Source organism: Anopheles coluzzii, chromosome 3 (assembly GCF_943734685.1).
Source record: "Anopheles coluzzii chromosome 3, AcolN3, whole genome shotgun sequence".
NCBI classification, from domain to species: Eukaryota; Metazoa; Arthropoda; class Insecta; order Diptera; family Culicidae; genus Anopheles; species Anopheles coluzzii.
In genome coordinates, this window is record NC_064671.1 from 91,291,007 (window position 1) to 91,312,096 (window position 21,090).

Below are 21,090 nucleotides of genomic sequence, written 5' to 3' on the forward strand. Positions count from 1 at the left end.
GCATTATCGTTGATGGAAAGAGAGGGCTCATGTTTATCATTGAGAATTTCCCACTCCTTGTCCTTGTCCTTGTCCTCTTTCTCGGAGAAGTTTATCTATACGAAGGAATGTGTCATTATGTTTACCCAACAAACCACCCCCGTCCCATCGACAAAGATCAAAGCCCGACGAAAAGGATTGCAAAGTCGTCATCACAACAACCCACGGGCATTGGCCCGGTCCGCTGTACTTCCGGTACTCCGAATAGCTTTCATTGTTGATCGATATCGGGCGAGGTGCAACTACGGGGAAACATGCTAACACACTCGTGCCGGATACACCGTTCCCACCATACACACCCTACACCCCGTGTCCAGCAGAAGGACAGTGGAACAACACTCTTCAGTTAGTCATCAGATCGTATCAAGATGCAGATGCAGATCAAGGTAAATGCCATTTCGATGTTCCCGAGGTGTGTTTGTGTTTACGTTTGGGTGAGTGCTGGACACTGTCCAGCAGCTCACAATCGTTCAAGCAGCTAGTTGTTTTGATTGATAAAAATACCTACACACACACACAGTACTAGCAAGCGAGTGAGTCATCACGGGCCATTGTACATTCCATACATTAACGTGCGAAGGATAACAACGGCATTCGTCCGGTGGGAATAACCATCCTCAACGATGGTCTCGAAGGTCTCGAAGGTGCTATAAATACGAAAGACAGTGAGCGGTGAGGCACCATTCAGGCACGGTTTACGCTGGTCGGTGATAGGTTGCTTTAATTTTCGATCCACGGAGCACTGTAATCAAACAACGCACACACGGAGGTGGACAGTTTCTTTCACCATGAACGGTAAGTCGAGCAGGCTTAGGCCTGTGTGGCTAGTGTGCCTTCAGTGATTAACCAGCCTTCTGTGCAGTGTTTCAGCCATTGCTGACGATCGCGGTGCTGCTGCTGGTGTGTGGCATTGCGCTGCCTGCCCACGCCGATACGTTCAAGTACGAAGATGGCATTCCGGATGGGCGCTGCCCGCAGTACGACAACCCGATGAGCCCAGTCCATCTAGCCATCCCGACCGATTGTACCAAGTTCCAGAAGTGCTTCAACGGGCGTGCCTTCACGATCAGCTGCCCGCCCGGCCAAGAGTACGGTGTGCAGCTGCAGCGCTGTGACTATCCCATCTTTGCCCGCTGCCAGCAGGGTTACGTGAAGCCTCAGCCGGCCGGCTTTAGCTACGATGCGGGACAGGTCGATACACGGTGCCCGCGGTTCGATGATCCAATGAATCCGACTCACCTGGCGCACCCCACGGACTGTAGACGGTTCTTCAAGTGTTTCGATGGCCGCGCATTCGAGCTCGAGTGTCCAATTGGGCAGGAGTGGGGCATTCGGCTGAACCGTTGCGACTATCCGTCCCTTGCACGGTGCTCTCTGGGTCGGCAAGCGGAAAAGCCAGCCACTGAGGGTGACAAGCAGAAGGTTGTGGAGAAAACTGAACAACAACCAGAGCAGACCAACGACGATTCATCCGTCGGCTTTGCTAAGCCAGTGAAAGCTGGCTTCAACTACGATTCCGGCGTGAACGATGTGCGCTGTCCCAAGTTTGACGATCCCTACCGCCCGATCCATCTGTCCCATCCGACCGACTGTCGCAAGTTCATGAAGTGCTTCGATGGGCGCGCCTACACGATCGACTGTCCGGTGGGGCAAGAGTTTGGGATGCGCATTAACCGCTGCGACTATCCCCAGTTTGCCCAGTGCTCGGTGCAGAAGAAGAGCCGCAAAAGCTTGGGCAAGGCGGCTGCCAGCGATGATTACTACTACGACGATGACTACTATCTGGACGACATTCCGCTCGATTCGGCCGAATGGACGCCGGAGCAGCGCGAGATGATTGAGGGCATTAAGGATGGACGCTGCCCGCAGACGGACGATCCGACCGAACCGATCCACTTCATCCATCCGCGGGATTGCGGCAAGTTCTACAAGTGCTACGATGGGCGCGCCTATCTGATCCTGTGCCCGGCCGGGCAGCACTGGAGCGTGCGGTACGATCGGTGCGACTACCCGAAGGTGGCCAAGTGTACGATTCGCGGTAGCTAGGATGGTGGCGGTGGCGTTCCGGATGAAGGGAGGTTAGAAGTAGAGTTAAGGAAGTATTTATTTGTTCGATAGACACACACACACAACACACACACATAGAAACATTCCAAGCGCGTGAATAGATGAGTTGACAATAAATGGTACATACACAAAAGTGAGCAAATGAAATGGTTTTATCAAAAATTGTTTGTTGAATGAACGTTAGAACGTATTTAAGAGCAACGAACATTGTCCGTTAAAGATCTATAAAATATAATGACTCTTCTCTGAAGTCTGAATACCCAAAAAATAATCGAAAACAGTTTCTACTTAATGGCTGATTCAGTAACTACTCAACAGATGACGCCACTTCAAAGAACTAACAAAGAGCCTACCCTTAGTTGCTTGGTAGAGTTGATTCCTTTTAGTTGACAACACTACACACATGGCACATGGTCAAGTTTCTTCTTGTTCTTCATATACATGGCACACATCAACTATAGTCGATGGTCAAAAAGTCCTAAATTAAAAAATCCTTTGTTTAGTGTCATTAGTCCTTCGAATCGGAGGGGACTCGATCCAAACGGGACTTGAACTCAAGACGGACCCCTGTTGTTAGGTTGTATACAACGACTTGACAACTATACCACGAAACTGGTCCGACTGGACGATCTTAATACTGATACAGTATAATGAGTCCAATCATAGTAACAGGTTCAATTCTTATTATCAGTTTGTTTATGACTTTCGCATCCCCTCGCTTTGATTCTAATAAAAACACAACAGTACTCTTATTATGCTTGTTCGATTTTATTTTAGTAAGCTATCAAAAAGAAAACAAAAACTGTTTGCTCATAACTTTTCCTTTTTTTCCACAGAAGCAGAAGCGTTCACCATTTATTGTACTCTCACTGTTTCTAAATCGAGCATCTGGCACGTGCCGGATAGTCGCACCGGTTGTTCTTCGCGTCGAACTCCAACCCAGGCGGGCAGCTCATCTCGTACGCGATGCCGTTGAAACACTTCTGGAACTTGACGCAACTGGTCGCGCTCGGGAAGTGAACCGGCTTGGCCGGATCGTCATCGCGCGGACAGCGCGCATCCATGCGAGTGATCGGTTTCTCGTACTTTACCACCACCTCACTATCGTCATCATCGGCATCCTCGTAGTACGATGGCCGCTGCACCGGTGGTCTCGGTTTCGGTGCCTCGATCGGTTTGTACTGCATTTCCCACGGTGCCGACGGGACGGTTACGATCGGTTGTTCCGGTTGACGCTCAATCGGACGGCTTGGCCGCGGGGCAACTGGCCTTGCCGGTTGAACGGGCTTGCGATTTGGCTGAGGAGCACGATCCACGGGGGCAGGACGATTCGGCACTTGCTGTTCACGCGGGTAGGTTGGCTGTACGGCCAGATTGGATTGCGCACGTGCATCCGGCTCGACTTGCATGGAGGCTTGCCGCTCTTGCGTGGGCATTTGGTACGGATACCATTCCTGTGGTTGGTACGGGTAGTAGTCTGGTTTGGGACCCTGTTCCGGCTGTGGTTTGCTCACACGGGTAGGTTCGGACTGAGGCTTCATCGACGGGACGGCAGGTTTTCTATTGACCGGTACTTGCATCTCATACACCGGCTCGGGCATGTATTGGAACGACTGTTGGCCATAGAATTGGGTTGGATAGCTAGGATAGGACGGCACTGGTCGGTACAGCTCTGGCCGTGGTGGATATGAGTTGTAAGCTTGCTGGCCCTGGTACGATGGCTCGTATCCCGCTTGTGGATTTCCATAAGTTTGTGGCATTTCTTGCACCTTCGGTGGGTACGGTTCCGGCTGTGCTTCCGGTTTGGACTGGTACGATTGATGCTCTTCCTGTCCAGCTTGAGGCTGAGCGGCTTCCGGCTTCGGTTCCATCTGCCACGTTTGCTGCCCATTAAACGCAGGATATTCAAAGTCAGGCTTTTGTTGGAACTGGTTCCACGCATCCACCACTGTTGGTTCCGACGGTTTGGGCAGTTCGACGTGCTTTTCTTGCTCGGGTAGCCACGAAGATTGCAGCTCACCTGCCGCACCCTGTCCGTAGTACATTTCCTGATGTTCGTACGGCCAGTTGGGCTGGAAACTCTCAACCATTGGACGTTCCTCGCGCACCTTCTGCTCAACATTCGACTGTTCCTGAGACCGCTGAGGCAGACTCTCGAAGCCATCCGAACCCGTTGCGGTGCGTGATGGATAGTAGGGTTCGGGAATCATCCAGGACTGTTCATTTGCCGCTTGTACCGCCTGACCGGTACGCGCTTGCTCCTGGGCAAAGGACACCGACTGGGGTCTGCCCTTGTCCGCCACCCATAGTGGGCGCTCCAGATACGTTGCTTCCAGGATGGTACAGAGACCGAGTATCACCGCTACGGTGACCGGTGTACCTACAGACATAGTGACACCTACGAGAGAAGGAGAATCACACATGCAGTAAACCGTTTGGGAGAATCTCAGCACCTATTTACCTCGCATTGTCGTCGTTTTTGTAATGCGTAGCTAGCGTTCTGTCGCTTTTTTGTTGCTCTCACTGGCAAATCATTTACATTTTATAACCTTTTGCCCGCAGACGCGCTCACACGGGCGGCACCGCGGCACACGCTTCAGGTTATCTTATCGAAGCGCGACCCTGTGCATCGTTTTTAGGGTGAAAATTTTGAACCACGCTTCCCGGAATCGTATGGTAATGGACGTTTCAGGTCATGGGTAATGTGAAAGTTCTGTAACCCTCGTTTATCGCAGGACGAATCGGAAAGTGCGTAAAAGGTAGCCAAAACTACCGGTTTGCTACCGGAACTGCTCGTCCAAAAATTGAGACCTCGATGCTCAAGGTGCCTCACTTTCACCGCGATGCAAAGAATGATAGTGTCAGGTGATCGTCCATTGCAGGTAGGTTGGCCATGTTCTTACTGGAACAAGCGATCGGAGAACGGTATTGGCGTGAGGATTAAGTATGACAAGAAGTTATGACAGCATCAGGAGGTAAGAGTTAAGCGTATGTCCCTAGATTAAGTGAATATCACGCTATATTAATAACAGTATTACACACAACTCGCTCTCTCTTTTTACGATCTCCATCTGTGTGAAGTATTTTACTAATAAAATGAAAAGTGCAAAACATCAAAATATCAATACAATGTTTCATTTTTTATGCTTTAATGGGAATCTAATAAACATTAATCAACGCTAGCATCAATTAGCCTGTTATGCAATCTCAAGGCTCGATTGCTCGATGCCCACCTTTACATATGCTTATTTATCGAGCAGCTGCTCCGGTACCGTAGTTCTGTACCGCCGAACTTACAAATGTAAGTAATCGAAACCGAGAAATCTTTCCCTTGCGATAAAGAACGAGCCGACAAGATGCGTGGAACAGCGAAATACATTCTAACTAATAAGTTTGCGCGCGGCCAACTTGCGTTATGTAAAGCTCGCTACGCAAAAGATCGTATAAATAGACACCGGGCGTCGCTACTGCTTCACCATTCGAGTTCCACCAGTTTCGATCAACGTTCAGCGCAAGAAGCAAACGAATCATAAAAATGAAAGGTAACATTTTACGAGCAGAGTTTGGTGTGTTAGAATGGTCTCTCGAGGTTCTAACTGGGTTGTTTTCTTTTCTTTCTCAGCCATCATTGCACTGTGCCTCATTGCTTGTGTGTCGGCCCAGTACGACTACAACAGCTACTACCAGGTGGGCATCCCGCAAGACTACAACCAGCAGTACAACCAGCAGTACAACCAGCAGTACAACCCGCAGTACAACAATGGCCAGTACAACAACAACCAAGCCCCGACCAAGGCCATCCCGGATGCGCGCTGCCCCCGTACGGACGATCCGATGCGCCCGGTCCATCTGCCGTACGCCGGCCACTGCAACCAGTTCCTGAAGTGTACCGGCGGTCTGGGCTTCGTCATGGACTGCCCGGCCGGTCTGGAGTTCAGCGCTCGCATGAACCGTTGCGACTATCCGGCCGTGGCTCAGTGCCGTGTCTAGATGTGTTTGCCCACCCCGTGCACAGCGATCGAGCGAGAACGACAAAAGGGAAAAACGACAGGAAAACAAACAGAAAAGCGCAAACGAGTTATGAGTCATGGAAACGTCGCAAGACTAGCCGGTGGTATTAGCTTACTTGTAATCAATAAAACACCTTCGTAATGCCAATTGAATTCACTGGTTACTGATTATTTGCATCGAATTTGATGGTTGAAGTGACAAAGGGATGGGTAAAAGTGGAGATATTCGTTCCTTCCAAGGGAGCTTAATGCTATGGGAGAAATTAGGCCTTTGAAAGCTGCATTCCAGTAAGCACTAATAGCTTGTTTTGTAAAAAGTGCGGCTTAAGAACAAGCTCGCTATAATCCCATTTATAAATCCCAGGTTTTAAATTTATAATCGATCGATCAGAGGATAGCATTGAGGACCGATCGTAAACATAGCTTGGCTGTTGTACAGTACAGTGCAGCATAGTTGGAGGATTTCAGTTCATTCGAGCTTAGAAATTTATGGCTTCATGTGTTATGGACAAGACAACGACTCGACGACAGCAACGACGACATCCGTGTGCCTTCTTTCTAAGTTTAATTTGAATAATTTGAGCACTCGCTTACATCTGCAAGATTGTTCTGGCCTTATGTAGCACATCTGGTCCTCCTGATACACCTAGATGCTTATTATTTAATCTTTCGAATCTTTTGAACATTTAAACACACGAAAAGCTTATCAGTGTCTTTTGTGCACATGTCAATTTGGGGTTCTATTGACGCTCTAGCACTGCTTTCATCTATTCTTTCCCGAGTAGAGTGCATGTAATGGTCCATAACAACTTCATAATAGGATTTATTGTCAACTGTTTTTGACTCTAGGAACGCTATGCCCAATAAAGTCAAGTCTTGTAATATTTTTGGTAATACGACCTTCGTTAATGCTTGGAAAAGAGATCCAGTCTTCACAGAATACAGCACTTTTCCCATCCACCTGGCAGAGCCTTTGTTTGTCCACATTATTATCCTAGATATTCTGAGCATCCCCCAGGTTAAAGCAAACTAACCACAAAGGACAGTATTGATGATAACAAAAGTTTTCGCATGAAAAAAACTAACTAAAGCTGTCCCAAAAGTTCCCTATTACCCACATTTTGTATGTATTCTAAATACCTCCTTGTTCTAAATGGGGATTAAAAACGATGCGATCATGTCAGTTGCATCGAATAGTCGTCATCTCGAACAACATACCCGGCATGGGTTGAAGCCCCGACTGGGTCAAATCCCCTATACGCACGACTGACTATCTTGCTATGAGTACACTTAAAAGTCAAAGATAGCCAAGGACATTCATGATTAACGCAGGCCTAAAGCGCGACTAAGATTGTATTGCTAAAGATAATGAAATAGATCATGCCGATATTGCCCAGGTTTATGTCATTCTTTCACCTTCTTCTTCTTCATTAGCTCAACAACCGTTGACGGTCAAAGTCTACCAGTGCCACTAGTGGGGTTTGGCTTTCAATGATTAATTGATTACCCAAAGCAGGATAGTCAGTCCTACGTAGAAGCACAGTCCATTCAGGGCTTGAACCCGCTCATGACGAACATATTGTTAAATCGTGCTATTCGACGAATGCACCGCGAGACCGGCAATGTCATGTCATTCTTTGTTAATGTTTAAGGAGACTTTAGGCACGATTCGACTTTAATACAGGATTATGGTGTACCTTACACTTTTCGAACTAAATCCGTTACGATATACCATAAGTATAGAATATTCATAGAGGATAACGGAGTGGCAGACGAAGGCACGAGACCGTGAGTGATTTCAGACTCCTGATAAGATCGCAGAGCGGCTGTAGCGCCGGATAAGTAAAAGAATCTTTAATTGACTTCTGCTACTATGAATAAATGAACGAAATCCATTTTTAGTCTGAAATAGACCAATTCCGGCTGGGCATTATTTGGGCAACACCCGGAACTTTGTAAGGAGGATGGTATGCGTACAACCAGTAAACAACGAACAAGATGTTCGGAAAGTACCGCGTAATGGTTCGTACGCTTTTGTTGCGTTTTCGTAGAACCGCGCGATAACAAACGCACCCGAGAAGATACGATGTCATCGATAGTGGCGTAAAAAGCGTAGCGTCGATCCCTCCCCCCGATGCTGCGCTGGTACCAATTAGTGGAAGCAAACGTATCAATTAGGCAAATTACTTTCAAAGTTTTGTATAAAAGCATCGGGCCGGCCAAGGAGAAGGTATCATTTGGTAGCAAGTCATTTCCAAAGCTGTCCCAAACGCATCCCTTCAACCAATCAACAGCAACAATGCAGGGTAAGGCAAAGGCAGCTGCAGGGTGGCTCAAATAGTTTAAGCCTACCGTTCACACGTGTTCTCGCACTCTCTTGCAGCTTTCATCGTTCTCGCTGTCATCGTGGCTGGCGTCGCGGCCGCCCCCCAGTACCCGGAAATGTCGTACAACGCGTACAACATGCCGCAGGAGCCCCGCTTCGAGGCGTACAACATGCAGCCACAGTACGACACCCAGTACCAGTACCAGCCCCAGTACCAGGCCCAGCCCCAGAGCGAGCAGCTGACCGCCGACGGTTACAAGATCGTGCCCGGCATCGTTGATGCCCGCTGCCCCCGTGCCGACGACCCGATGAAGCCGGTCCATCTGCCAGTGAACGGAAACTGTGGCAAGTTCATGAAGTGCTTCGGTGGCCGCGCCTACGAGATGGACTGCCCGGCCGGGCTCGAGTTCGGCTCGAAGGTGAACCGTTGCGACTATCCCGCCCTGGCCCAGTGCTCGCGCTTCTAACTCCCTGCTAACTAGCGGACAGCACACAATTGTGTGCAAAGTTCCTAGCGCGTGGCTGTAGATGCTACCACCGGAAGCATCCGGACATTGGTTGAATAAAGTATCTGGTTTTTGCTCTGAAATCTATTTTGCTCTATTTTGTTTTCATCACTTGGGTTAAATCGGTGCAAGCTTCAATAGTGAAAGACGCGCTCCAATGAAAGATCATACAGATTAGAAAAAAAAAACAACAATTTTATTTGGTATTTTCATCGTCGATGTACCCAAGCAATCGAAAGAAGAAGATAGAGAAGTAGAAAAAGACAAGAATATTGATAAGCACTACCACAAGTCCACGCGGTATTCGCGGTCCCGTGATACAGTCGTCAACTCGAAATAGGCCCGTTATGGGTTCAAGCCTAGAATGGACCGTCCCCCGTAGCAAGGGCTTGACTATCCACCAGCATGGTGCTGAATAAGTCTCGAAAGCCTATATAGGCTAACATGTCCACGAAGGAAATTACGCCAAAAAGAAGAAGAAGAAGAACACAAAGAAGAAGAAGCATAATTTGCATAGACACCCAAGATTCCCAATTATTAAAATTATAATCTATTAGCTAACTGCTAGAGCCGGTCTCGTGATACAGTCGTCAGCTCGTACGACGTAACAACATGCCCGTCATGGGTTCAAGTCCCATATGGACTGTGCCGCCGCCATGCGTAGCACTGACTATCCATAAGTCACTGAAAGCCAAGCCCACAAATGGCGTACAGGCAGGCCTTGACCGACAACGGCCGTTGAGCCAAAGAAGAAGAAAAAGAAGAAGCTAACCTACTCAACCATCGTCATTACTACACTTCTTAGTACCTCAAGCGTTTATGTCAATGCTGATAGTTACCTATTTTCGTGTAGACATTGTACATATCGAAACCATGCGCTGCATGATTAATCCCCTTATTCCTCTTATTAAGGACCCTGCTGTTATCTATAAATTGCTGTTTGCATCCAAAACCATTATCGTCTGCACAACACTTGCCACACAGCAAGTGATCTTTATTCACAGATAATACTGACCTAGCCGGACGATTGGCACAAAGGTAACAAACCTCACAGCCGGCTGCACCGGGCCAATGCCGGGTACTCGCAACGGCCATTCTTCGCATCGAACTCCAACCCGGCCGGACAGTCCATCTCGTAGGCACGGCCACCGAAGCACTTCATGAACTTGCCACAGTTGCCAGTGCGCGGCAGATGGATCGGTTTCATCGGATCGTCCGTCCGGGGGCAGCGCGCATCAACGACACTGATGGCCGGTTTGTACTGTGGCACTGGCTGAGGCGGTGAGTCAACGCGCGGTTCCTCCTGCTGATCGTTCCACGATGGGCGGTTTAGGGCGAGCTGCTCCAGCGGCATCTCGAACCCATAGTTGGCCTGCTTCATCGGTATACGTCCCTCGATCGAGCAGCGCACGAGATAATCGTAATCACAGCTGCTCTGTTCCACATCGTACTCTAACCCGTCCGGGCAGCGCATCTCGTAAGCCATGCCGGACGAGCAGACCAGAAAACGGTTGCAATCGGTTGGATGTGTCAGGTGGACCGTACGTTCCGGATCGTCCACACGGGGACATCGTGGGTCGCGAGTGGCCAAAACCTTCGCCTCCAGCACGGTGGCCAGCGCCAGTGGGACCAAAATTGCTACAAACATACCTGCAGGAAAGGGAAGAGCTTTCCGGTTAAACACCACACTCATCACTCACCTAACGCTTTTAGTAAGGACTTTACCTCGCATTTTGGTTGTGTTGCAGTTCGCACTGTGTTCAAACTAAAATGGAATGCAATCACAGCAGGCAGAATAGAAGCTTTATATAGCGACGGTGCTGAAGGTTACGTTCTAGCGCGTTTGCCAAAGTGCTACATGCCATTCTTAATCGTTGGATGTTCGTTCGCGGTGCGTTGTTTGTTAAAGTTAAAACTGGTGTACCAATTAACGATACATTACATGTTTGCGGTTGTTCCTTTTTGTTGCATGATGCGGGTGCGGGTGCTACCAAACAGTACCGCTGTTTTCTTTATGGACCACTGACTAAGGCCCACTGTCTTGGGTGAGAGCTATTCAGGGTGCCTGTGGCGAATGACGCCCTATCTTATCGCCTCTTCCTGTCGTCTAAAGTACACAATCGTCGAACTAGAAAACATCGATCGCAAAACAAGAAAATCGAATTCGCTCTATAACCAGGCCATACTCGTGACGGTGATAGCGGCAGGCTGAATGCACCCGTAAGCTACGAACCCTCCCCCAAAACGAGATTGAGGATCTGTTCCAGCAATATCCTCCCATAAACTTACTATATCAGTAGCTTAGCAGATTAGATAGTGTAGTCTGCAAGCTTCCAACCATGCAGCCGGCAGTCAAACACACCCGAACAGTTCTGTTCCGGGTCGCGTGTTGTTCGGTTAGAATCGCTCTCCACGACTTCTGGTACGATGTCGGTACATCTAAAGATTATCGCCTTGCTTTTGGTTGGCATGCTCGATTGCCTCGCCGGCCAAACGGTAGTTTGCGATGGTGTTGCGGACCAAGCTTTTCCTCACGAAAGCGACTGCACCCTGTACTACATCTGCTCGAATGGCAACAAGTATCTGCTGTCGTGCTTTAACGGAGAACATTTTTCACCAGTAACGCTGCGCTGCGAGTCACCGGAAGTGGCACAATGTGATCCTAACTTTACCACGTTGCAACCCAATCCGACCGGCCCACCCGGTCCAACAGTGCCAACCACACCGACCCTAACGTCACCAACCAGTTTGACGGTTGTGCCTACGCTAAGTACCACAACTGATTGGACAGGACCATCACTACCCACTGTTCCAGAATTTACTGTTACTGAGTCCACGTCCGAGCAGGAAACGACAACCAGCACGATATCAATCGAGCCTACCATTACCGTTCCCACGGTTGGAACAGCCGCACCACCAACGGTACCAACTGCAGCGCCTACTACTGCCACTCCTCCCATCACCACGACCGAAGAGGCTACTCCTGCTCCGGAAACACCTGATCCGGAACCACCTACTCCTACTCCGGAACCGCCTACTCCCACTCCGGAAACACCTGATCCGGAAACGCCTGATCCGGAAACACCTACTCCTACTCCGGAAACACCTGATCCGGAAACGCCTGATCCAGAGACGCCTACTCCTACTCCGGAAACACCTGATCCGGAAACGCCTGATCCAGAGACGCCTACTCCTACTCCTGAAACTCCTGATCCGGAAACGCCTACTCCTACTACGGAATCACCTACTCCTACTCCAGAAACGCCTGATCCGGAAACGCCTACTCCTACTCCGGAAACACCTGATCCAGAACCACCTACTCCCACTCCGGAACCGCCTACTCCTACTCCGGAAACACCTGATCCGGAAACACCTACTCCTACTCCGGAAACACCTGATCCGGAAACGCCTACTCCTACTCCGGAATCACCAACTCCTACTCCAGAAACGCCTGATCCGGAAACGCCTACTCCTACTCCGGAACCACCTACTCCTACTCCAGAAACACCTACTCCGGAACCACCTACTCCTGATCCAGAAACGCCTGATCCGGAAACGCCTACTCCTGCTCCGGAAACACCTACTCCGGAGCCACCTACTCCAGAAACACCTACTCCGGAACCACCTACTCCTGATCCAGAAACGCCTGATCCGGAAACGCCTACTCCTGCTCCGGAAACACCTACTCCGGAGCCACCTACTCCAGAAACATCTACTCCGGAACCACCTACTCCCGCTCCGGAACCACCTACTTCAGAAACGCCAACTGCTGCTCCGATAACGCCTGAACCGGAAACGCCTTCTCCTGAATCGGAAGAGCCTAATGAACAGTAGCATGATCCAGATATATTTATGATTTTGTAAAACCGGTCAAAGTTTGGTAATTTGAACAAATACAACAAATATAACAGTGCGAATAGGTATACAAAAAACGCCTGCTAGTTATGCAATGCGTTGAAATGGATTACTTAGATACAATCTTTCATTTATAACATTCATTCCGTTGCTATCTAATATGCGTAAACAGGACCTTTTGTCTGATCGAATTCTCGAATCGTATTAGAAGATGGTGGCAAAATTCAGTATGATTCATCCGGAGTTCACCGGTAGTGGCATGGGATGCGAAGCAAGTGCCACGACACGCCAACGTAGCCAAGCGTATAGCAAGTGTATGCATGCATACCTTCAGGCGCCATTGCTCGCATTCATTGTCACAAATCATTGATCGCAATCACAAAAATGTGCGAGTTGTAACTATAGAATTGATCGCGGAACGGCTAAAAATAATGATTATTATGACGCTGCACGAAGATAATTTCCTCCTTTCGGTTACATCACACTGAAGTCGGAGAAAATATACGTATTATCATAGCTTACACCCTTCTTGAACAGCACGGTCGAGCTGCAGGTTCATGATGGTTGGCTCAGTATCGCGGTAGACGTGCCTTTAATCTGCACATCTGACGCGCACTGTTGCTGTCGGAAAACACTTTCGGCAACGATATATATGGGCGTATATCTTATCGCCAGAAACAGTGGATTACGCAGACGGAAGCCAGCATAGCGTTCAATTGTGCGGTTAAAAGGCTATAAAAGATGAGCTACCATTGCCACGGCTTCCAGTTATTCGGTTTACGTTGATCGTGTGCGGTTTGCCACAAACGGTGCTCTGTCCTTGTGTAAAAGTCTGTGTGTGTGCGTGAGTAGCTACAAAAATGTGGAAGTGTGTCATTGTGGCATTCCTCGCAACGCTCGCGTTTGTGAGCGCACAGGAACCAGATCCCCGGTGCCCGCTGGTGGATAATCCGCCCTTTCATCTACCGCACGAAACCGATTGTGGCCTGTTCTACACCTGCTCCTATGGCAAAAAATACCTGAAATCGTGCCCCGTGAACCAACACTTCGGATTCCAACTGCAACGCTGCGACCATCCTTACTACGCGCAGTGTACCCTTGGATCGGGAACAACGGCTATCCCCACTATCCCGACCACAGTATCGACGGCGTCTCCAACTACTGCTCCAACGCAACCGACTACCACAACACCACCTACCACCGTATCTACTACTACGTCTGCCACTACCACTACGACAACTGCATTCACTACTACTACTACTACTGCAGCGGCCACTACTGTACCGACGGCCCCAACACCCGGACCTACGGGAGTACCAACTACCGCACCAACTACCGCACCAACTACCGCACCTACGACAGCACCCATCGACACCACTACTACAACGGCAGCCACTACCACCGTATCGCCCACGACCGTGGAAGTTCCCACCGCCCCAACATATACCTCCACCGCTACCATACCGACTGCCCCGAGCCCAATTCCGACGGCCCCAACACCTAGTACAACCGTGGTCGGTAGCACGACCGTTGCGGGCAGCACGACCGCCGATGCGACAGTACCTACCGTACCGACGGCCGGTCCGTCAGTACCTACCGTCCCCACGGCGGCCCCAGCACCCGTTGGGATGCATCCCCGCGTTCGAGCTCTGCGCACTAGCCATGGAATGGCGTAAGCAAATGCGCAAGTCTTCAGGTCGCACCACACACATGCTATGTTCGCTGTTGCGCCTGCCTACGTAGTCCAATCCATACCCAAACTGTATATCGCTTAAGCTTACACCCATAAAGCAATAAAACCATATTTATAATCTCCGTTAAAACCCGTGCGTCTTCGTGCGCCTGTGTGTCGTGGCGATTATTTAAAGGTGCCAATCAATTCCGTGCCCGTGTGGCGCAGCTCTTATCAGCTAGTCGAGGCTTAGTGTAATGGCCCAATACGAAGGCACCCTTCCTAGCAATAAATCCAACAATAACCACGTCTGGGTGAGAAACTGATCGCGTTAAATCTCTACTTTGTGTAGACTTTTGTTGTTTTTTTGGCAGACGATCCAAACTCATTATCGGTGAAAGTATGTGGAATGGAAGTTTCGGTTTGGTTCCAATTTTTAAATACCGTTTTCATGGAACATTATCAACTTTTATGACAAAAATAAGCTATTTCAGTCTGTTTTGACCAAGGTTTGGGATAGATTGCGATCAAGCCAGTCTAGACATAAGACACCAGTATCGTACAAGGAAATGCCGGAAGTTGCTTTACCGTCTATCGGATTCAATACGCGTATTTCGTTTATGGCCCAAAGGAAGATTTATTACCTTTGCCTGATTTCGTTCCATATCGCATACGATTGAGCAAAACAGTCAAGAAAACATCATTCAACTAGAAGGTTGTATCGAATTAGCTCCCATAACGGCAAACGTATCATGGCAAAGCTGGCTATCTTCGCTCTGTGTACACTTATTCTCCTTCTGCTGGCGTTTACTGGTTGTGTCGGACAAGAGGAAACCACCACCTTCAAACCGGGCGATCTACCCTTCGTGGAGGTACTGTACAGACGTATCCTGCGGCTTCGATGTCCAGAGGGTCAACGATGGTACAACCGGCTGAAACAGTGCATCTTCGTCCCGACGGCACCTACAGCGGCACCTACCGTGTTCGTCAGTCTGTCTTAGCGTGAGGTGTACCCAACCAAATCTGGCAGGAAATAGAAGCACACTTTAAAAATAAACGTAACACCAGAAGCGTGTGTTATCACGTTTTTTTCTCTGTTTGTTTGTTTTGTTGCCTTTGTCACGGTTCACATGTATGAGAGAAGCCGCCTGATTACTGGTTAGCAGACGGTGCAACACTGTTACCGATCTTATCGATCCTCTCCGCCGGAATGTGGTAAGGTTGCGACGAGCAAACGAGGAAGATAACGCTCTGTAACACTATCGCTGACCGACTGGTCAGTACTGTAAGGGCGACAGATCCTGCAGAAGCATACGTCATACAAAGGTAGTGTGTTTTGGAGCTGTTTTATTTGCTGTTTCGCGTCGCTTCCAGTGGTTGGCAAAGTCGTAGAAAGCTGTGGGTATAAGACATTTGTTACCACAAAATCAGGTGAAAAGAAAAAGACTCATTCCTTCCAGTCCCAACACACATTCCAATTGGGAATCGATCCCATCCTCCCTTGTAAAAGCCAGTGCGGCTATCCAATAAACCAACAGGCAGCTGCTTTATATGCAGGTACTTTATCAATAATAACCATCCGTTATTTCCCATAGTCTTACGAACCTTAAATCACCTTAATTATTTTGTAACGCTATCAACTCTGTCTTCAGTTTCGTGACATTTAATAAATTCCTTTTTCCTCAACTCCTCAACCTTTCCAATGACTAGTCGATGTCCTAAACAGTATATTCCAAGTAAAAGCAGCACTTCACCATCAATCGATCAATCGACCAGCGAACCCTGCACTGTGCGATTCGCCTATTTTGCAAAACGATGATGCTCCCGACGCCTCCTCCTCCTCCCGATGTACATGATAGCCCGTACCGCAGGCGAACCAATCAACGGAAGTGGATAGCCGCGTTTTTGCTTCCTGTACATGATCAACCAACAACGCGAGATGTGTTGTAGAACCATGCTCGTCAACTTGTCATCTGTCAGCGTGTGCACATGTAACGGACTACCGGGCGCGGGCCACGGCTACAAAAGCCTGCCACCGACAACAGGGCGCTACTAGTACTGGCCAGCGGATCGAGCCGGAGCCAATCAGCTTCACCATGGTCTGCCCACGATGGGTTGTGCGTGTGACGACGTGTTTGGTCGTGGTTGCGGCCTGCCTACTTCCAGCCCCCAGTGCCGCTCTCAGTGATCCCTGCTCGCAGAGTACTACGCTAGCGCATCCGACCGACTGTCGCAAGTATCTGGAGTGTGTGGACGACAAGCTCGTGCTGCTGACCTGTGGCGTTCAGTATTACAATGCATCCATCGGTGGGTGTACGAACGAGCTGCCGGCAAATAGCTGCCGCCAGCGCAAGGAGGACTCGATTGTTTCGCTCGACGATACGTACCTCGGTCGTGCCATCGTCGATCCGTGCGCATCGTCCAAGCCAGGCCTCAAGCTGCCACACCCGGAAAACTGTGGCCTGTTTTACCAATGCACTCAGTCCGGCGCGGCCCTGTTCGCTTGTCCGGCCAATCTACTGTTCCACGTGAAAATGAGGGTTTGTGTTTGGCCGCAGCAGGTTGAGTGTGCCCCGGGCGCTGATTTACCGACCGGAACAACCGCCGGGCCGAACACCACGCCAGGACTGGACAATGATGGCAACATTGTTCTACCCGATGAGATCTGTGAGCCGGGCTGCTTCCTCGATCTGCGGTGCCCGGTAGACTGTGATCCGATCCTGCCACCGAAAGCCTTCCCCCATCCGAGCCGTTGCGATGCGTACTTTACGTGCAACACGTTCGGCTACTCCTGCATCACCGAGTGTCCCGTGGGCATGTGGTTTAGTAACGTTTTCCAGCGCTGTGTAACGCCCAACCTGTCCGACTGCACGCCGGTCGTGCCGCCCATCTGTAAGGTGCCCGACTGTCGCCCGAACCCGGACTGTCCGGTGCCGGATACGGTTCCTCCGACGAAGCTGCCTCACCCGGAACGGGACGATTGGTACTACATCTGTCGCGATGGAACGTCCTGCCAGATGGCCTGCCCGCCTGGGCTAGTGTGGAGCCCCATCTTCGAAGAGTGCACCTTTGATCCGGACGATACGGAAACTCCAACGCCCGAGCCAACGACCACTACGATCGCTCCCGCTACGACCACTACTACGGCGGCTCCTGTTACTACGACAACTACCACGGTGGCTCCAGTTACTACCACCACTACTACAGCAGCCCCTATCACTACCACCACTACAACGGCAGCCCCTATCACTACCACCACTACAACGGCAGCTCCTGTCACCACGACGACCACCACAGTGGCTCCTGTAACTACCACCACTACAACGGCCGCGCCAATTACCACCACGACCACGCAAATCACCACCACCCCGGAGGTGGATTGTCCGACCTGTCCGCCCTCGAACTGCTACCCGGACAGCCGCTGCCCGAAGTGCGAAAAGTGTGACCCAACCTTCTTCCCGCACGACGACTGCGACAAGTTCTACAAGTGCAACTTTGGCCTCATCTGCGAGATGCGGTGCCCGCCCGGGCTGCACTTTAACGCGCGCGAAAACGTGTGTGACTGGCCGTCCCAGGCTGGATGCGAGTATCCGCCCATCATCGAGGATCCGCCGGAGAACGCCGCCTGCCATCCAAACCCGCTCTGTCCGCCCGGCAACGGGGTGGAAACGTTCCTGCCCCATCCGGACAACTGCACGCTGTTCTACAAGTGTAGCTGGGGCAACGCCTGCCTGAAGGAGTGCCCGGACGGGCTGCACTGGAGCAAGGTGAAGCAGCGCTGCGAATGGCCCAATCTGGCCGGCTGCGACCCGAACATACTGCCAGACGATCCGAACTGTCCGACCTGCCCGTGCATACCGTGCCGGTCGAAGCGGAACGCTTGCCAACCGTCCGAGCGCTGCCCGCCGGCCGGCAAACGCAGCTTCTCGCTGAGCTTCAGCCACGAGCTGCACTGCAACCAGTTCTACGAGTGCCTGTCCGGCCAGGCCTGCATCCTCGAGTGCCCGAAGGGTCTCGAGTACAGTGGCGGTGAGGCACGCTGTGATGTACCGAGCAAAGCTCAATGTAGCCGTTGGTGGAAATGAGGGAAGGTGAAGTTTTAAAGGGAAGAAGCTGGAAATCTGAACCCCAGTTTTGGCTACCACTTTACTTAGAATATTATGCTAATCTGAATATCGCAAAATAAAGGATTAATATCAATAAAGCTAAAGTTACTACTCGTTAGTCAATCCTCTATTTGAAATAGTGCGTTCAACGCCTAAAGGTAGGCAATATTGTGGTGATGTTGTGTGTGAGCGACATCTAACAGATAATTTCAGTACCAATTCATAACATCCCGTCGTAAGTAACTTCGTTCAGCTCCATTGCAATGAATAATGGATTAATGAAATGGACACACATCACAAAATACCACAACATTTATAGTTGCCTGAAACACAATCCAATAGGTTATCCCGAGTCCAACGCCTAAATGTATGCAATTCAACCCCTAACCTTTCTGACATTCCTCAGGGACTTTCGAAGATTTAAAGTTATCGAACATCATTTTCAAAGAAAAGAAATATTTCGAGTGTAAAGGAACATGTTGGTTGCGATTAAGTGCAGTCTACTCGTTCCTTTGAAAGTCTACTCAAACCACACGCTCTGCATTGAAGATCCTGGTGATGGTGTTTATTTTTCTATTATTCAAAAGGCAAACACTTACAGCGTACAGCCAGCCACGGACGCAAAGTCGCACCAATTGTTCTTCGCATTCCAGTGCTGTCCGGCTGGGCACACCTTCTCGATAGCGACGCGCCCAACGCACACCAGATACTTCCTGCAGTCGGAGTCGTGCGGTAGCTGAGCCGTCAGACCCATGTTGCTGCGTGCCAGACAGCGCGGATGATTGTCGATGATGCGGAAGTTGTACTCCACAATCGGCTGCACTGGTTCGGGTATCTCCGGCTCAGGCACGAAAAGCACCGGCTGATGCTCATGCTGCACCATTTCCATCACCAGGGCAGGGGCGTGCTCTTTCACAGGTACTACCGGAACGGAGTAGGATTCTTCAGCAAGCTCCACTGTCTCCTCGTCCTCCTGTTGTGCTTTCTCTTCCTCCAGCAGACTCATATCGACGCCGTGTATGTCCAGCACTAATCGCCCGTCAACGCGGGGCGTCGCGCAGTAGGACGCATCGGCAAACTCACAACGCTGCTGTTGGTGATCGTACAGTAAACCCTTGGGGCAGCGTTGCACGATCGCATCATTGTTGCCCATGCACACCACGTACAGGCCGCAGTCGTTGGCGATGGGGTAAATCTTACCCATCGGCTTATCCCAGCAAACCTATCCACGGGCGGGGAAAAGAAAAAAACCACAGCAATGTAATCAGTAACGCTCTTCGCCTAATCACTTCTTCGCTCGCTTACACTCTGCGGAGGAAGCTGCTCGATTTCAGCTTGTTCTTCCACGGATTCTTCAATGACTGGAGGTGACGTCACGATCGGTAGCCAGTTTGGTAGCGATGGTTTTGTTTCAGCCCCGTTCGAATTGCCTTCCACTATCGGTGGCACAACCGGCAGCGGATCACTGGGGATGACGGGCAGTGGCTGTGGCTGTGGTACCGGCAACGGAAGAGGTCGTGGCTCTACCGGGGCTACCGGTAGCGAGGGCTCTTGTGGCACGGGTCGTGGTGGTTGTGGCTCGGGAACGAAGGGCACCGTCTCGTCAAGCTCACCGTGCGTACAGACCGCCATATCGAACGAGCAGGCGTGCGCTTCATCACTAAAGTACAGCCCCGGAGGACACGAAAGCACCTGCCCATTGCCGCCCATATCACAGATGACAAACTTGCGACAGTCCTGCAGATGCGGCAGGACCTGCGCCTCCGAACCGAGACTGTATCGCGTACATCGTGGATCAACGCTCACGCCGCTCACTGCCAGCACTGGCAGCAGTAGTGTAAGTACGTTCCTCAACATTCTGCAAACTGAATGTGGTAGGCAGCGCTATTGCTGCATTTTATAGAACCCACTGCTGCTAGAACTAGGGACAGGAATGGACCACGGCCGTACTCGTAATTTCCTCCTCCTCCCAGGTGGCTATCAGTGCAGCGATGCTTGCTCGCGCTGCATCTCACTGCCTTTTCTGGCACATCTTATCAGGCGTTATCCTTGTTTTTGCACACCCCGCCGGACCGAAGGGTCTGCTTTTTTTGTGGACGACGAAAACATCTCGACCCTGCCTGCAAGACATTGGACGCCAATTAGTCGACCCGGTTGTTGGACATTAATAAGTCACTCCCGCCATGGGTGGAACATTTGTTTTGCAAGATAATGTCGGAATGCGTAATTAAGATAGTATCGCGTTCCATCAGATGTTACGTTTGATTGGTGCGGTCGTACAGATCATACAGGTCCTACAGTATGCAATTGTTGAGTTGTCATCAGGTAGATGACTTGATTTTCAACCGATGTTACGGTCAAACTCAATAAACGGCATTCTTTAACTTAAGCGCATTCTTCCTTGTTCCTAGACAGCATAAATGAGCTTGCCAGGTTCAGTGTTACATATCAGGTTCAACTTTGTATGAGTTGTAGGGTCGTAAGCCTATTAACCAGGCCGATCTGGTGG

General features: G+C 50.2%; 5 protein-coding genes across 5 annotated transcripts; 2 read left to right on the forward strand and 3 right to left on the reverse strand.

Annotated features, from left to right (window-relative positions):
* The first annotated feature begins 673 nt into the window (after window positions 1-673).
* LOC120956320 (mucin-2-like) lies at window positions 674-18,685 on the forward strand. Its single transcript, XM_049609025.1, has 9 exons — window positions 674-834; window positions 902-2,080; window positions 5,729-6,088; window positions 8,500-8,861; window positions 11,271-12,781; window positions 13,341-13,366; window positions 13,656-14,477; window positions 14,547-14,565; window positions 16,415-18,685. Exons 1-9 carry the CDS (start codon window positions 828-830, stop codon window positions 18,558-18,560), a joined length of 6,432 nt encoding a protein of 2,143 aa, XP_049464982.1. The 5' UTR covers window positions 674-827; the 3' UTR covers window positions 18,561-18,685.
* Window positions 2,860-4,702, reverse strand: LOC120956319 (uncharacterized). Its single transcript, XM_040377701.2, has 2 exons — window positions 4,568-4,702; window positions 2,860-4,504 (listed from the first exon to the last, which is right to left on the reverse strand). The coding sequence occupies exons 1-2, from the start codon at window positions 4,572-4,574 to the stop codon at window positions 2,982-2,984; spliced, it is 1,530 nt and encodes a 509-aa protein (XP_040233635.2). The 5' UTR covers window positions 4,575-4,702; the 3' UTR covers window positions 2,860-2,981.
* LOC120955435 (peritrophin-1-like) lies at window positions 5,541-6,269 on the forward strand. Its single transcript, XM_040376305.2, has 2 exons — window positions 5,541-5,648; window positions 5,729-6,269. The coding sequence occupies exons 1-2, from the start codon at window positions 5,642-5,644 to the stop codon at window positions 6,094-6,096; spliced, it is 375 nt and encodes a 124-aa protein (XP_040232239.1). The 5' UTR covers window positions 5,541-5,641; the 3' UTR covers window positions 6,097-6,269.
* On the reverse strand, window positions 9,904-10,780 carry LOC120955434 (peritrophin-1-like). The gene is made up of 2 exons (XM_040376303.2): window positions 10,674-10,780; window positions 9,904-10,598 (listed from the first exon to the last, which is right to left on the reverse strand). Exons 1-2 carry the CDS (start codon window positions 10,678-10,680, stop codon window positions 9,997-9,999), a joined length of 609 nt encoding a protein of 202 aa, XP_040232237.2. The 5' UTR covers window positions 10,681-10,780; the 3' UTR covers window positions 9,904-9,996.
* Window positions 18,686-19,120: 435 nt separating the features above from the next.
* LOC120955430 (uncharacterized) lies at window positions 19,121-20,523 on the reverse strand. Its single transcript, XM_040376300.2, has 2 exons — window positions 19,887-20,523; window positions 19,121-19,803 (listed from the first exon to the last, which is right to left on the reverse strand). The coding sequence occupies exons 1-2, from the start codon at window positions 20,436-20,438 to the stop codon at window positions 19,177-19,179; spliced, it is 1,179 nt and encodes a 392-aa protein (XP_040232234.2). The 5' UTR covers window positions 20,439-20,523; the 3' UTR covers window positions 19,121-19,176.
* Window positions 20,524-21,090: the final 567 nt, after the last annotated feature.

What these genes read in the sequence shown, in the direction of transcription:
- LOC120956320 (XM_049609025.1), top strand. An exon ending in CAAGTGTACGATTCGCGGTA is followed by an intron (nt 2,081 to 5,728) that starts GCTAGGATGGTG and finishes TTTCTTTCTCAG; the next exon opens with CCATCATTGCACTGTGCCTC. An exon ending in GGCTCGAGTTCGGCTCGAAG is followed by an intron (nt 8,862 to 11,270) that starts GTGAACCGTTGC and finishes TAGATAGTGTAG; the next exon opens with TCTGCAAGCTTCCAACCATG.
- LOC120955430 (XM_040376300.2), bottom strand. Translation starts at nt 20,438, where the DNA reads ATGTTGAGGAACGTACTTACACTACTGCTGCCAGTGCTGGCAGTGAGC. An exon ending in AGCAGCTTCCTCCGCAGAGT is followed by an intron (nt 19,804 to 19,886) that starts GTAAGCGAGCGA and finishes GCCCGTGGATAG; the next exon opens with GTTTGCTGGGATAAGCCGAT.